This window comes from Aethalodelphis obliquidens, unplaced genomic scaffold (genome assembly GCF_003676395.1).
Source record: "Aethalodelphis obliquidens isolate GAN/ISIS:26980383/991018 unplaced genomic scaffold, ASM367639v1 scaffold108, whole genome shotgun sequence".
Classification (NCBI taxonomy): Eukaryota; Metazoa; Chordata; class Mammalia; order Artiodactyla; family Delphinidae; genus Aethalodelphis; species Aethalodelphis obliquidens.
In genome coordinates this window covers 166,738-180,137 of record NW_020838052.1, presented here as the reverse complement: position 1 = coordinate 180,137, position 13,400 = coordinate 166,738, and the positions used below count along the sequence as shown (strand labels likewise).

Below are 13,400 nucleotides of genomic sequence, written 5' to 3'. Positions count from 1 at the left end.
CATGCCAATTCAGGGAAATTAACTTTTATCTTTTAATCAGTGTGTGCTTTGTGTACCTTGGGCATTTGTGAATTAGCTTTTTACCCAATGGGAAGCAAAATCTGGCTTTGTAAAAAGCTCGAAGCAGGAAAACCAATGAGACCACCTTTGGGGGGCTCAGAGGTAGGGAATATGATTGTCATTCAGATAAATGTCTTCATTCTGTTCCTTCTGCAGCCCGTGTGACCCCAACTCTACCAAAGCAGGACCGTCCTGTGCGTGAGGGGACTCGGGTAGCTTCCATTGAGACAGGCTTGGCTGCAGCAGCTGCAAAGTTGGCCCAGCAGGTAAGTGCTGACACTCAGGCAATGGCCCTGCCACTGATTCCAGTTTGATTTGGAGCCTCAAAACTCAGACCTCCAGGCTGACAGGATCTTACCATTGTCTCATTGGGAAGTGGGTAACTTGTGATCTTTATCCATGGCAGTATCCCAGCTCCCTCCTATATCCTAGATATACCAACTCAGTGACAAGCTACTTCCACAGAGCACACCGTTGAAATGATTTAGGATGAAAGAAAATAGGGGGCCAGAGAAAAGCCCTTGAAAATATCACTTGCCTTTCTGGGTGTGTGAAAACCTCTCAGATGGGAAGGACCAAGTCTGTCCTTGGGTGAGAGCTCTTGTCTTCAGATGAAGCTCCAAGGAGGTGACTCAGTTGAGTACACTCAGTTTCTCAGTCTCTCATCTGTATCGGAATTTGGTTTTTTCGGAGAGAGGCTTTTCTTGTCCTCTGTACCAAATACTTTGCCTGATCTTCACCCCATGCTTCCCAAGAAAACTTCACCCACTAATTTTTGTCCTAGAATCAAGTTAACTTCCTAGCATGTTATAGTTTTCAAAGTTCTTAAATGTGCTTGGCAACCCTGAGAGCAGTTGGAAGTGAATCTTGTGGTTCTCTCCTTATCAGTATCCCCTTAGATCCTCATGCCACATCCTATAGCTTAGAGCATTTATTGAGCATCTGCTTTATGTTAGGTGCTTCCATGTGTCTCATGTAATCTGCTCAATAACCCTTTTCAATAGGTAATATTTTCATCATTTTACAGGTGAAGAAAATGAGGCTCTCTTTAAGTGACTAGTCCAGGATAATACAGCCAGTAAATGGAGGAGACAAGATTCAAACTCATATCCTCTAACTTCAGATTTCATGTTACTTACTATTAAAATAAAGTGAAATAGTTAAATGTTTATATAATTCAGTAATTACATCCTATTTAAATAAAATTTAATAGAATGATGTTTTTCATATGATGTTCTGTGGAGTTCCAGAGTTTAGAAATGTTTTGGAGGCTATTGATGGAAGCCAGCAGAGACCAACCAGTACAGGCGGCCATTCTTTGTCCAGAACTTTTCTCTATTATGTATATCCTAGTGCCATGTAAGATGTAATTTGTAAAAAAAGGAAGTTTGACTGCTTTAAATGAACAAATTAATTAAAGGTTTGAAAACTACTCTTAGTGCCTTCTGTGGAGCTCACTTCTGTGGAGTTGATCAGAGATGACCTCAAAGAAGAGATTTGAAATTGGGAAGGGTTTTGCAGGCTAAGCTTTTGGAGGGGAAAGGGAGGCATTCCAGGAGAAGGGGATTCCTTCGTAAGCACACAAGGCCCTCTTGATTTGCCCTCTGGTTACCTCTCCTCCCTGACCTTGTGTCAACCCTTCATGCATGCCCTTTACACCACTCATACTATTGCATTACGGTACTCATTGTTCATTCAATGTATCAGACTGTCTCATGCCTCTGTGCCTTTGCACAAACCGTTCCCTCTGCCCATTGGGAATCATGCCCTCTCAGATGCCTTTACCTAACACCCCTTCACACCATCCACCACCAGTTTATTTCAGTGGCCTTCTGTGCTTCCATAGCATTCTCATGGTACTTACAATCATAAGTGTACTTTTCTTTGTTCCTTATTAAACTGTAAGGGCCTCAAGGGTGAAGACATATCTAATTTGACTTGGTATCCCTACTATGTTAAGCATGTGTTTAGTCATTGTTGGTTGAGTGAATGAATGAATGAATAAAAGAATGAACAGATCTTTTTGGATTGGAGGCTTCTTGTTGGGGAATGGAGTAAGATAAATAGAGGTTAAAAAATGAATTCTGGAGCCAGCCTGCCTGAGTTCAAATCTTCTCCCTCCCACTTGAGCAAGTTACTTAATTTCTCTGTGCCTCAGTTTCCTCATAGACTCTGTCTGAGGATTAGATGAGGTAATATATGTAAAAGCTCTGAGAACAGCACTTGCCACACGGTAAGTACTGTAGACACATTAGCTTTTCATCATTATCACTACAGGTTGGCTAGGTATAAGTGGCCAGACGATGGATGACCATAAATGTCAGGCCAGGGAGTCTGAACTTGGGTGGGGACTTGCTGATGGCCTTTTGAGATAAGGTGAAAGTGGCCCTGTCATAAGATAGTCTAGTCTTCTGTGGGGGGGATCTGGATGATGTATATGAAAGGGAGATTGGCAACAAAGGTAGAAAATTTTAAACTATGTGATCTAGGTATGAAGAGATAATTTCTGGATTCAGATGAGAGAAATGGGGGCAGAAATGCAGTTCTTGGTATGGATGGAGTAACAAGTATTTTGGCTGATAAAAGAGACTCTGAAGACAGATGGCTTGGGTCTGAATCGCAGCTTGGCCACTTACTGTTCCTATAACCTTAGGAAAGTGACTTAACCTCTCTGTGCCAGTTTCTTCTCATAAAAATGGAATTATAATTCTTTTTTTCTCATGCTTCATAGGAGTATTAAATGAGTTAAATTATAGAACAGTGCCTGGCATATATTACTAATATTATTATTCTCGTCCCACAAAAATTCCTAAGGTAGCCACAGCCTGTCAGATCTTCCGAAGGCAGGAGTAGGCCTGTGTTGCCAAGAGAAGGCAAAGAAATGTAATCACTGAGTTGGTCTCTGTGGCTGTGTAGCATTTCAGAAGGTGAAGTCGTTCACATGCTCTCAGCACCACCTTTCCAGGTTCTCAGGGGTCCAGGTGCCCACTATAAAGGTACCCACTACACAGTGGATAGTATATTCATAGAGCAATGGATGGATGAAATCCAAGATATTGTGAGAAGTGACACAACTCCTTATTCATCCCTCCCATCCAAAACTGAGATTTTAAGATCCAGTGACCTGGAAGACTGTCCTCTATTAAAAGAAAAGACCAGCAAGAAGAAGAGAAACCATTGTAAGAGATGAAGATAGAATAATAGTTTCTCATTTGTTGAGTACCTACTATGTGCTATGTGTTTTATGTCATTATTTAATCTTTCCAGCACCCCTGAAAACCAGCTATTGTTTTGCCCATTTTACAGATGAGGCAATTGAATTTCAGAAAGGTTAGTAACTTGACCAAGGTCATCCAACTTAGGGAGTACAAGCCTAGATTTGAACCCAAGTTTATCTCATTCCAAAGCTGCTACTCTTTCACTCGCAGATGTCCCATTTTGAGAATTGTGCAGGGTGGGTGTTCACATAGACCTAGTTGAATCCTGAACCCAACAACTGTTCAGCTGTGAGGCTTTGGGCTCATGTTTCTTAATATCCCTGTACCTCAGTTTTCTCATCTGTAAACTGAGGGATTTTCCTTCTCAGGGCTGTTCTAAGGAGTAAATGAGGTCAAACATATAAAGTGCCTCAGCTGCTGGTGTAAATTTAGCTATTATTATTAGTCATGTCCATGGTTCACCTCATAAGTGGCAATTCTAGGACCAAAACCCAAGTCTCTGAACTCATTTACCCTTCTGTTGCCACTGTACTGGTTAGTAGCAGTGTTGACTTAAGAATGGTTGATACCAAAGGACCTGAGGTATTGGAAGGCCTGTGTGTTGTGTGTACATATATCCAGGCTAAGCTTGGAGTAGGGGCAGGTTGTAGAACCACACTGACCACCGTCTAGATTCCTTTCTGGGAAATTTTCTTCTCTTTTCTTCACTCCTAAATTCTCCCCTCCCATTTGGCTTGTGTTTCAGGAGCTACAGAAGGCCCAAAAGAAGAAATATATCAAGAAGAAGCCTTTGTTGAAGGAGGTAGAACAGCCTCGCCCTCAAGAGCCTAATCTCAGCGTGGCAGTACCAGGCCCAACTCTGGCCACTACACCCCAACTTCTCACCTCCTCCTCACCCCTGCCTCCCCCTGAGCCTAAACAAGAGGCCCTCTCAGGAAGTCTTGCTGACCATGAGTATACTGCTCGTCCCAACGCCTTTGGCATGGCCCAGGCAAACCGCAGCACCACACCCATGGCCCCTGGTGTCTTCTTGACCCAGCGGCGCCCTTCAGTTGGCTCCCAGAGCAATCAAACAGGACCAGGTATGACTGCCATATGGTTGTAGAACTGAGAAGGATCTTAGAGTCACTGGCTTCAAACCCTTAAGCATTCTGGTAAATGAGAACACCTGGGAGGGACAGTGATGGGCAACCTAAGATACTTGGACTTGACCTCATAGGCCATGAAGAGACATTGACTAGTGTTAAGCAGAGACAAACCCAGATGTGGGTTTGGGAAGATCCTTCCGGTAGGCCAGAGTGGAGGGTGGGTTGAAGGTGGGAAGTCTAGGAAGGAGGCACATACACAAGTCCAGGCTGCAGTGAAGAGAGGCTAGGGCTCTGGCAGAGGGAATGAAGGAGGGGATAAATTGATCAAATATGGAGGAGGTCACATGGGACACGTGATTGATGTGGTGATGTGGTGATGAGGTGATTTGATGTGGGGAAAGAGGAAGCGGGGAGGGCTCAAGCCCTCCTTTTCCTCACTTTGGCTCTGAAAGCCCAGTCCCTAGAGTACGCAGCTCAAGGGTGATGAGATTGGTGCGGCATTGGGATGTTGAGGATGGGGTTTCTAATGAAACAAGGCCCTGGGAGTGGCAACTTCAGGGACACTGAGCTATAATCACTAACCAGGCACTTGTTCAATCCTGGTGGGCAGGATAAGAAGATGGAGAGGCACAATCACCTTGCAGAAGTTAGGAAGGAAAATGATTGGGACCAAAGAAATCAGTGGGGAAAAGTAACCAGACAGAGTAACCAGGGAGTCTGTAGCCACTGCAGGAGGTCATAGGAGGAAGAGCCAAAGCATGTGGTGTTGGATTGGAGTAGTTAAGGAGGGCCTCTTGGCCCAAGATGGTCCTGGAGCCAGGCATAAGGATGGGGAGACTGTGGGCAGAGGAACAGAGGAGGGGGGTGGCCCAAGGACAGTTGGTGCTGGAGCTGCTGCTGGCACCCTTGCCATACCCTTTGCTTACCTCTCCCTTCCCCCACAGGAAAGCGTCCCAAAAAGGGCCTGGCTACAGCAAAGCAGAGACTCGGCCGTATCCTGAAAATCCACAGAAATGGCAAACTGCTTCTGTGATCCCCTTTGTGTCCTACCCCTCACCCCTTCACCCCCACTGCCTTCTCCGTTGTCAATTCTCGGGGCACTCCTGGATCCTGCCTGCCCCGGACAAGGTGCTGAGGCGCATTGTCCTGCTTTCTTGGAACTGACCAAAGGCACGGACTCTCCCATGGGCCCCTTCACCTACTCCCTCAACTCCCTTCCCCACTTCCACTGGAGCATCCTGCCTGCCTTTTGCATATCTCTGAGTAGCCAGTAAATGGGAGAGGTTTCCAGCTGACTAGAGCCCTCTTTTCTGCTGCCCCAATCCATTTCCCTTTCACCAGCTTTGTCTGCCCTTTACTGTCATCCCCACTTAAAGCTGGAAAGCAGGACGAGGAGAGGCATGAGGAGAGCCTGGGCCCCTCGGTATTTCCCTGGTCATGAAGTGGGAGGCCCAGTGCTCAACACTTTCTGTGGCTCCATCCCTGTCTCCAGAAGCCTGTCCACCTCTGCCCATTCTCCTGCCTCCTCTTAGCCCAATGGATGTGTCCCACTCAAGACTCGTTCCTGGGAGAAGGCTCTGGCCTCTGCCCCCTCTTGCCAAATGCTTCATGGAAATAAAGAGGAGGGCCCAGAGTCTTCTTGCTGCGCCACCGTGGGCCATTTCCAGAGTGGCCTAGAAAGGCCATGGGCTGACTTCATTCATCCTCGGGAGGAAGAGAGATTCCTGTCACTTCTCAAGGTGGGGAGAGGACCAACACCCAAGACTTTGACCGAGACTTTGTAGCCCATTGGAGGAAACTACTTTTGGGTGGCTACAGACGAAGCCACCTCTCCCAGGGTGAGCTCCAGGGATTTGCCTAGAGTTTGAGGTCCTGCAGAACATTATCCACATAGCTTTGGCTGGGCCCCAGGATGCAAAAACCATCTCCCAAACGCCTTGAAAGCATCTGCCACTGAAGCAGATAGCCCTTGCTCTACGGCCTGATCCCTTCACCCGTACCACAGAGCACAGCCTGGACCTTCTGGAGAGGATGTGGCAGGACAGCTCACCCCAGGTTCTCCATCAGGAGCCTCCCTGCTTCTCTCCCCACCTTGAGGTCTTGGTCTGAAGAAGACTTCAGAACTCACATCTTCACTCCTGGACCTTTACACTCCCAGATGTCAGGTGGACGCTCAAACAGAGTGCTGATGTGGGGGGAGCCCGAGCCTAGGAGCGGAGATGCCCACCTGTAAAGGAGCAGATCATCTGAACCTCCCACCCCCTCTTCCCTTTGTGAATGTTTCTATTGTCCAGACAGTGCCCACCCCCTCCCTCACCCTCCCCCAGCTCCCTCCACCTCCCACCTGTCTTGCCTCCCTGGTGACCTGGACTGGATGGAGAATGTCTCCCTCTCTCCATTTCGGCACTGCCCAAGTGGAGTGCTTCATTGTCTTCTACCCCCCACTTTAACTTCACCTCAGTTTTCTCAGTGCTTCTGGGGAACTTAACAGCTACTGTGCAGGCCACAGGGAATATGTGAGGCTTCCCTGGTTGTCTTCGTGTCTCCAGTTTGTCTTTCTTTTCTCCACAGCCCATCTACTCTCCTTCCTTGGAATCAGGGGTCCCTTAGCCCCATTTCCTTTTCCTATCTTGGGGGCCCCAGGGGCCAAGCAGTCCTCTATCTATTCACACCAAAGGCAAAAAAGCCTGGCTACCTCCCCCTTAGCACGTGAGGTTCCCACTCCCCTTCCCTCTGTTTCTGCCCAGCTTTGCTTTTCTTGGGGATTTCAAAGCAACAGAGGGTAGTGAGGGGAGGGAAGGAGGGCAGCCTGTGTCCCTGTGTAGGCAACTGCCTGACTAGGCCCTGACTGCTGTAACCAAGACCAGGACCCCAGCCCTTCTGCCCATTAACACCCCCCTCCCCTTGATCCTTCAAAGGCAGCTAAATTGCTAGCATATCCCCCCTGGTTCCAGGCCTCTTTCCCTTCTGTTTCTTTGTTAAAAGTTTTGTGGAGCTGAAACCCAACCTCCATTTGACTGGGTTTCTGTTTAATTTAGTTGGGCTCTCAGAGCTGGCTGTTTGTTGTTTTGTGTTTTAAATGAAAAGCAAGTTTACCCTCAGATTTACGCTTTTCCAAAGAGGCTAGTGTGCTTTTTTTTTTTTTTTTTAATGTTTCAGGTTCTAAGTGAAGTGAGTTGGGGAGGGGTTGGGAGTGGTTGTAACCAAGGTTTAGAACATGATGAGAGAGTTACCTCTGGTCTCCAATCCCCAGCACAGAGCTGGGGCTTGGATAGGGGGCAGGGAGAGAGGATTTCTATTCACCTTTAATATATTTTTACAAAAGAGCAATTTAAAAACAAGCCCACCGCTTCTGTACATGTCTAAATATATTTTTAGAAGTGGGTAGGATTGTGAATTTCTGATGCAGGGCCTTTTTATAAACAGGTTAGAATAGCATCATACAGACTTCTCTGTTGGTTTTTTTCCCCTGTTTTTTTCTTATGTTGTGTTACTAATGTAATTTATATATTTTTTTTAGATCCTCCCTTTCCTATAGAGATAAAAGTGATTTATCTTGGCAATTGCTTTGCTCAGCATTCTTTTTTTTTTTGGTGGTGGTGGGAGTGGTGGGGTGTTGGGGTCCAGGAGTACTGCCTTCTCTTTACATTCTGTCTCTCTCATCAACTCACCTCTTCCCTAGTGCACAGCCTTATGCCTGAGGTGGGGAGGGGACAGGATCCCTGCCCTCACAAGAGACACAGTTCACACACCAAAAACAGTCAAAAGTATAGTGAGCAGAAAAGAAGGGGGTGCAACAATTCAAAGGGGCCTGACAAGTTTGTTGGGAAGGCTTTCCATGGCTTCCATGGGCAGTTTTTACTGACTATACCTGTATCCTCTTTCTGTGAATGTGAAGTTGTGGGGTTTTATTTTTTCTTCCCCTTCTCTCTCTCTCTCTCTGACATGTTTCTCCAAGCTGAACTTGATTACTGTGTTTAGGGCCAGTGCAAGGGATATAATTATTAGAGCTAGCATATCATGCTCATTTCCTTGTGCCAGATACTGCTCTTAGTGTTCTATGTATATTGATTCATTTCATCATCACCAGTATCCTCATGCTACTGATGAGGAAACAGGCAAAGGAAACTTCCGGCATCACACATCATACGTTGTGGAGCCAACCTGGTTCCACAGTCTGTGTTCTTATTACTCTGTTCTAGCACCTCTCACTGATAACCACTACCATTTAAGTGCCTCTTCTGTGCCAGGTGTTGGGCTAGGGATTTTACCTAGGATATGTCATTTAATTCTCACTGACAACCCCAGGAGATAGTTACTAGCCCTATTTTACAGTGAAGGAGACTGAAGCTTGCCACTGGCCTTCCACAACAGGATCTCCCTGATGCCAAAATTCATGTTCTTTCCTCTCATCATGTTAGAAAAATTTCAGCAGCTCAATGACCCAACAGAAGTTTATTGAGCACTTGTGTGCAAGACGTAGCATTGAGAGTTGTGTCCTGAGGAGAGCCCTTGGGGTGATGTCAGAAGCCTCAGTTCCAAATTTACCACCACCTGGACTCTGTGACCGACAGCAGGCTGCTTACTGTCTGAGGGTCACTGTAAAAGAAGTTTGAACCCAATCAGGATTTCTTCATCCTGGAGATTTTGCTTCTGTAGGCTCTGGGGTGAGGCTGGCTGGGTTTGGCACCTACCGGCTAAATGACCTCCTCCAGCTCTCCCAATGTGAATCTTGGTATTGGGCAGGATTTGGATAGAGAAGCTTCTTGTCTGGGGCATGGGGGAACTGTGTCTCCTGGTAGAGAGGCAACAGGGAAGAGAGGAGGGATTTTAGAGTCCTTGCAGGAATGGTGGGCTGGGTTCTCTCTGTCACCAACTCCCACCCCACCCTTTCCAGTAAGGGACCAAAGCATTGTCACCAGCCTCAGGTTAGAGGAGAAGCTAGAGTCTTGGTCACCTTACTCATTTATGCAGGAGGTATCAGCAGATGAGAGGCTTCTGTCTAACAAATGGAAGGAGAACAAGAACACCCAACTTCAGTCTTCTCTCTTTTCAATATGGAGTGGGAAAGTGCATAGGACTTGTCACTAAGAGCCTGCCTTCTCAATGATTAACCAAGTAATTTGGGGGAGATTGCTTGTCTTGATATCAGATGGAATGATCTCACCTATGGAGCCCTCTAATGCATGGTCACTCCTAAACTTTCTGGATGCTGTTAATTCCCATACTGAATCCTCTAGCCCTGACCTGTCCTGAGTACACATCACACACACTTCTGCTTGCCTGTATTGTGTTCCCTGCCTCAAGTACACAAGCTCCTCCCTTTCCATCAGGACCCCGTTCACACCCAGTTGACTGAAATGGCACTTGTCTCCAGTAAGCTGAGTGGAGGAGAAGAGCACCATATGGTACAATGTGATGATAGAGACAAGCACAGGATGCTGGTCAGGGAATCTGTCCCAGGGAAGCTGGGAGTTCAGACAAGGCTTCCTGTCAGGGGTGGTGTTTGAGCTGAAGGATGAAAATTAATTAGCCAGTCAGGCAGAGAACAGTGGGAAGAGTATTCCAAACAAAGGCAATAGCATGAATAAAAACAGAAGTGGAGGCAAAAAGAAAAATCCATGTGCATATAGAGGACAGGCAATTTAGTATAACTGCAGCTGTAACTTTCATCTGGGGGAACATATGCAGAGTCTCCAAGAAGGAATGTATAGTTTGAGAAGGCATATGATCCAAATTGATTAGTTTTTAGGCACAATATTTATTTTAAAACCTCAGATAATGGAGGATATGTAATTTGATGTTTGTCAAAAGACATAGCTGTATCCCACGAATGACAGAGAATCATTAAAGGGGTTTAAGCAGAAAATGGCATGATCCAACTTGCTTTTTAAAAAGATCCCCTTGCCAGTCATAGGAGTGGATTAGGAGGGAGAGAGATGAAGATAGGGAGATGAGTGAGGAAGTTACTGAAAGAGGGATGGGGAGGGCACCATCTTATCTTCCAATGCCCCATCAAATGCCACTTCCCTAAGGAAGTCTTCACCCAACTCTGCAGTCGATTCTGACCTTTTCTTGACTTCTACATCTCATAAAGGGTGGATATTCCAGGCCATTTTCAGGAGGCATAACCATGGAGTCAGCCACTTATACAACCCAAGTGATAGAAGTTGCACCCCTCTATCCCCATTTTCAGCTTTTTAACTCTCAAGAAAGCTCTCCTTTCCTATAGGACCACAACATAATGCCAGCACTCACCAATGAATGTGATAAGAGAGATACAATACCCATTTTATATTTTCCTTGTCAGGAGTCCAGCAAGCCTCCATCACATTCCATTCCATTCTATCATACCGAGCCTTTCAGGGTTATCTCCCCAAAGTCCTCTCTTCATCATCTCTTCCTGCATAAAAACATCCATGGCTTCCCACTGCTTATTACACCTTCTGGGTTTCAAGGCTTTTCAAACCTGGCCCAACCTGGAGACAATGGGCTGTGGTGGAAGGAGGATGTACCTGGGAGCTGAGAAAACCAATGACTCGATTCCAACTCTGCCACCTATGGGATTTTGAGCTGGCTACTTCATGTTTCCTTGACTCAGTTTAATCATCTATAACATGAAGATACAATTCCTACCTCATAGTATTGTTGGGAGGAATTATATCAGTGTCATTAAAGAACTTAATTCTATGACGAGCACTCAGGTCATTGGTAAATCTAGTTTAATTTTCACCTGTTAAAATTTGCCCAACAAGGCCTGTAATCTTATAAAGATTACAGAGAAAGTAAGCCTTTAAAGGAATCAGAATATTTCAACCTGGGGTGGGAAATCAAGTTGGCTTCATGAGGAACATGTTTGAAGGACATAGAAAGATAGCTGAGTCAATAGGTGTGGTGAGCCTTACACTCTGTAGAGGAAATACAACTAAATCTATGACACAAAGTTGCTGGAAGGTGCCAGAGTATCATCCATGCCAGTTCAATATCATTAGTTCAGTTCTACAATGGTTTATCAAAGCTTATTTTGTGTCAGGCCCTGTGCATGCCTTTGGAGGACTTAATCCTAAGGAACATGTGGTTTAGTACACAGACATGGAAACCCAAGTACAGCAATACTAGGATAAATACTGTTACAAATAAGTATAGGGTGCTATGGGAGCATGAAGGAAGGAGACCAAACCCAGTGTGAGGAGCAGGAAAGTCTTCTAGGAAGAAACAACACCTGAGTTGACTATTGAAGGGCAATTCACCAGGCAAGGGAAGGCAGAAGGATGAGTTGGAATAGAGCATTACAAGCAAAAGGAACAGCATAAGCAAAAGTAGAAAATCAAAGCAGCCTGGTTTGTGGGTGGAACTACAAGACTTTGAGTTGAGTTGGTGTACTGGGGTGAGATGGCAAATGTTGGGAGATGAAGCTGAAGAGGTTGGCAGGAACGCAATCATGAAGGTCTGATTTATGTTTCAGAACGTTCTTTCTGGCGATCCTTGGGGTGGGGAGAGACAAAAGCGGGTTAGTGTGGAGGCCAGTGTGAGGGTGGTTGCAAGATTCCAATTAAGATGCAGTGAGGTCTAAACCAGGGCAGTGACTATGAAGATACTAGAGATGTTAACCCACACCTCCCTTTTTTATTTCCCTGATATTTTACTATGAACATTTTCAAGAATTCAGAAAATCAAAGTAATTATACAGTGAATACCCATATATTTACCATCTAGATTCTACATCAGTGTTTTACTACACTTGCTTTGTCAAATATATCTATCTATTCATCTATCAACCCATCTTATTTTTTATGCATTTCAAAATTTGATACCTGTAACCCATTCTCTTAAACACTTCTGCATGCATGCCATAAACTAGAGTTCAATATATGTTTGTGATTCTTTTTTAGCTAAAATATTCACACAATGAATACAACTTTCACATACTTTAAGAGTATAATTTCATGTTTTCATAAATGTATATACCTGTGTAACCCACACCCCTATCAAGACACAGAACATTACCATCCATCCAGAAAGTTCCCAGATGTCTCTTTCCAATCACAGCCCTTCTTCCTGCCACAGTAGGCCTTGAGTTTGAAAGGGTAGGATTTGAAAATAGATGATCCAGGAGGAGAGTCTGGGTGGCTTCCCTTTTCAGCAAAGTCATGAAGGCAGGTAGCCATGGGGTATACACAAGCATTAGTAAACAAGCTTGGATGGATGGATGCCTTTCAACCTCCCTCCTCTACCCCTCCTGAGCCTCATCTTTATGGGTCAATTCATGAAATGGTGAGGCAGAGAGGAATTGAGTCAAGGGACTGCTGGGCCCTCAGGAACTAACAATCTTGTGGGGGAGACAGAGAGAAACACGGTCATAATTCCATGTGACAGATGTTGAATGTTGCATTGTACCAGGGTCAGTGCTATAACAGAGGAAAGAGTGGAAAGTGAGATAAAACAACACAGAAGTTCCACAAGGGTTTGGGGTGTGTGTGGGTGGGGGGAAGGAGGAGAGATAAAGCGAGTGGCTCAGACTCTTGGGAGGGACTGGAGGAGCTCAAAGGAAAAAGGGAGGAAGAGCATTTAGGAGCCATGAAAATGTACCTGGAGGTGAAAGGACTTAAATCTTGAATGATGTTGACTTTGATTATATGTGTGGTAGACACAAAGATATTTTAAGTTGCAAGTAACAGAAAATGCAAGTCAAGCATGGGACATTGGCTTATGTAATTGAAAAGCCTAAAAGTATGTGGATTTTAGGCACAGTTTAATCAGAGCTTTCGTATGTGTTAGCTTTGTCTTCAGGATATTTCTTCATGGTTAAAAGATGGCTTCACACAACAGCAAAAGAAAACATCAAAACAAAACGAAAAGACAACCTACGGAATGGGAGAAAATATTTGCAAATGATATGACAGATAAGGGCTTAATCTCCAAAATATACAAACAGCTCATACAACTCAAGAGCAACAACAAAACCAAACAACTAGGGACTTCCCTGGTGGCACAGTGGTTAAGAATCAGCCTGCCAAGGCAGGGACATGGGTTC

The 13,400-nt window shown here is 45.2% G+C and overlaps 1 protein-coding gene across 5 annotated transcripts in view; it reads left to right on the top strand.

Moving 5' to 3' along the window:
• The window catches only part of PHF8 (PHD finger protein 8), a 108,172-nt gene extending 95,934 nt beyond the window's left edge, over nt 1-12,238 (top strand). For 4 of the 5 annotated variants that reach the window (XM_027096817.1, XM_027096818.1, XM_027096816.1 and 1 more), the window contains 3 exons: nt 217-326; nt 4,024-4,360; nt 5,311-12,238. In XM_027096817.1, coding sequence (XP_026952618.1) covers nt 217-326; nt 4,024-4,360; nt 5,311-5,399 — 536 coding nt within the window. In that variant the 3' untranslated portion in view covers nt 5,400-12,238. Of the gene's footprint in view, nt 1-216; nt 327-1,087; nt 2,080-4,023; nt 4,361-5,310 lie in introns of those variants that run through there. The other variant, XM_027096821.1, reaches the window with a different exon arrangement.
• The last annotated feature ends 1,162 nt before the right edge of the window (nt 12,239-13,400 follow it).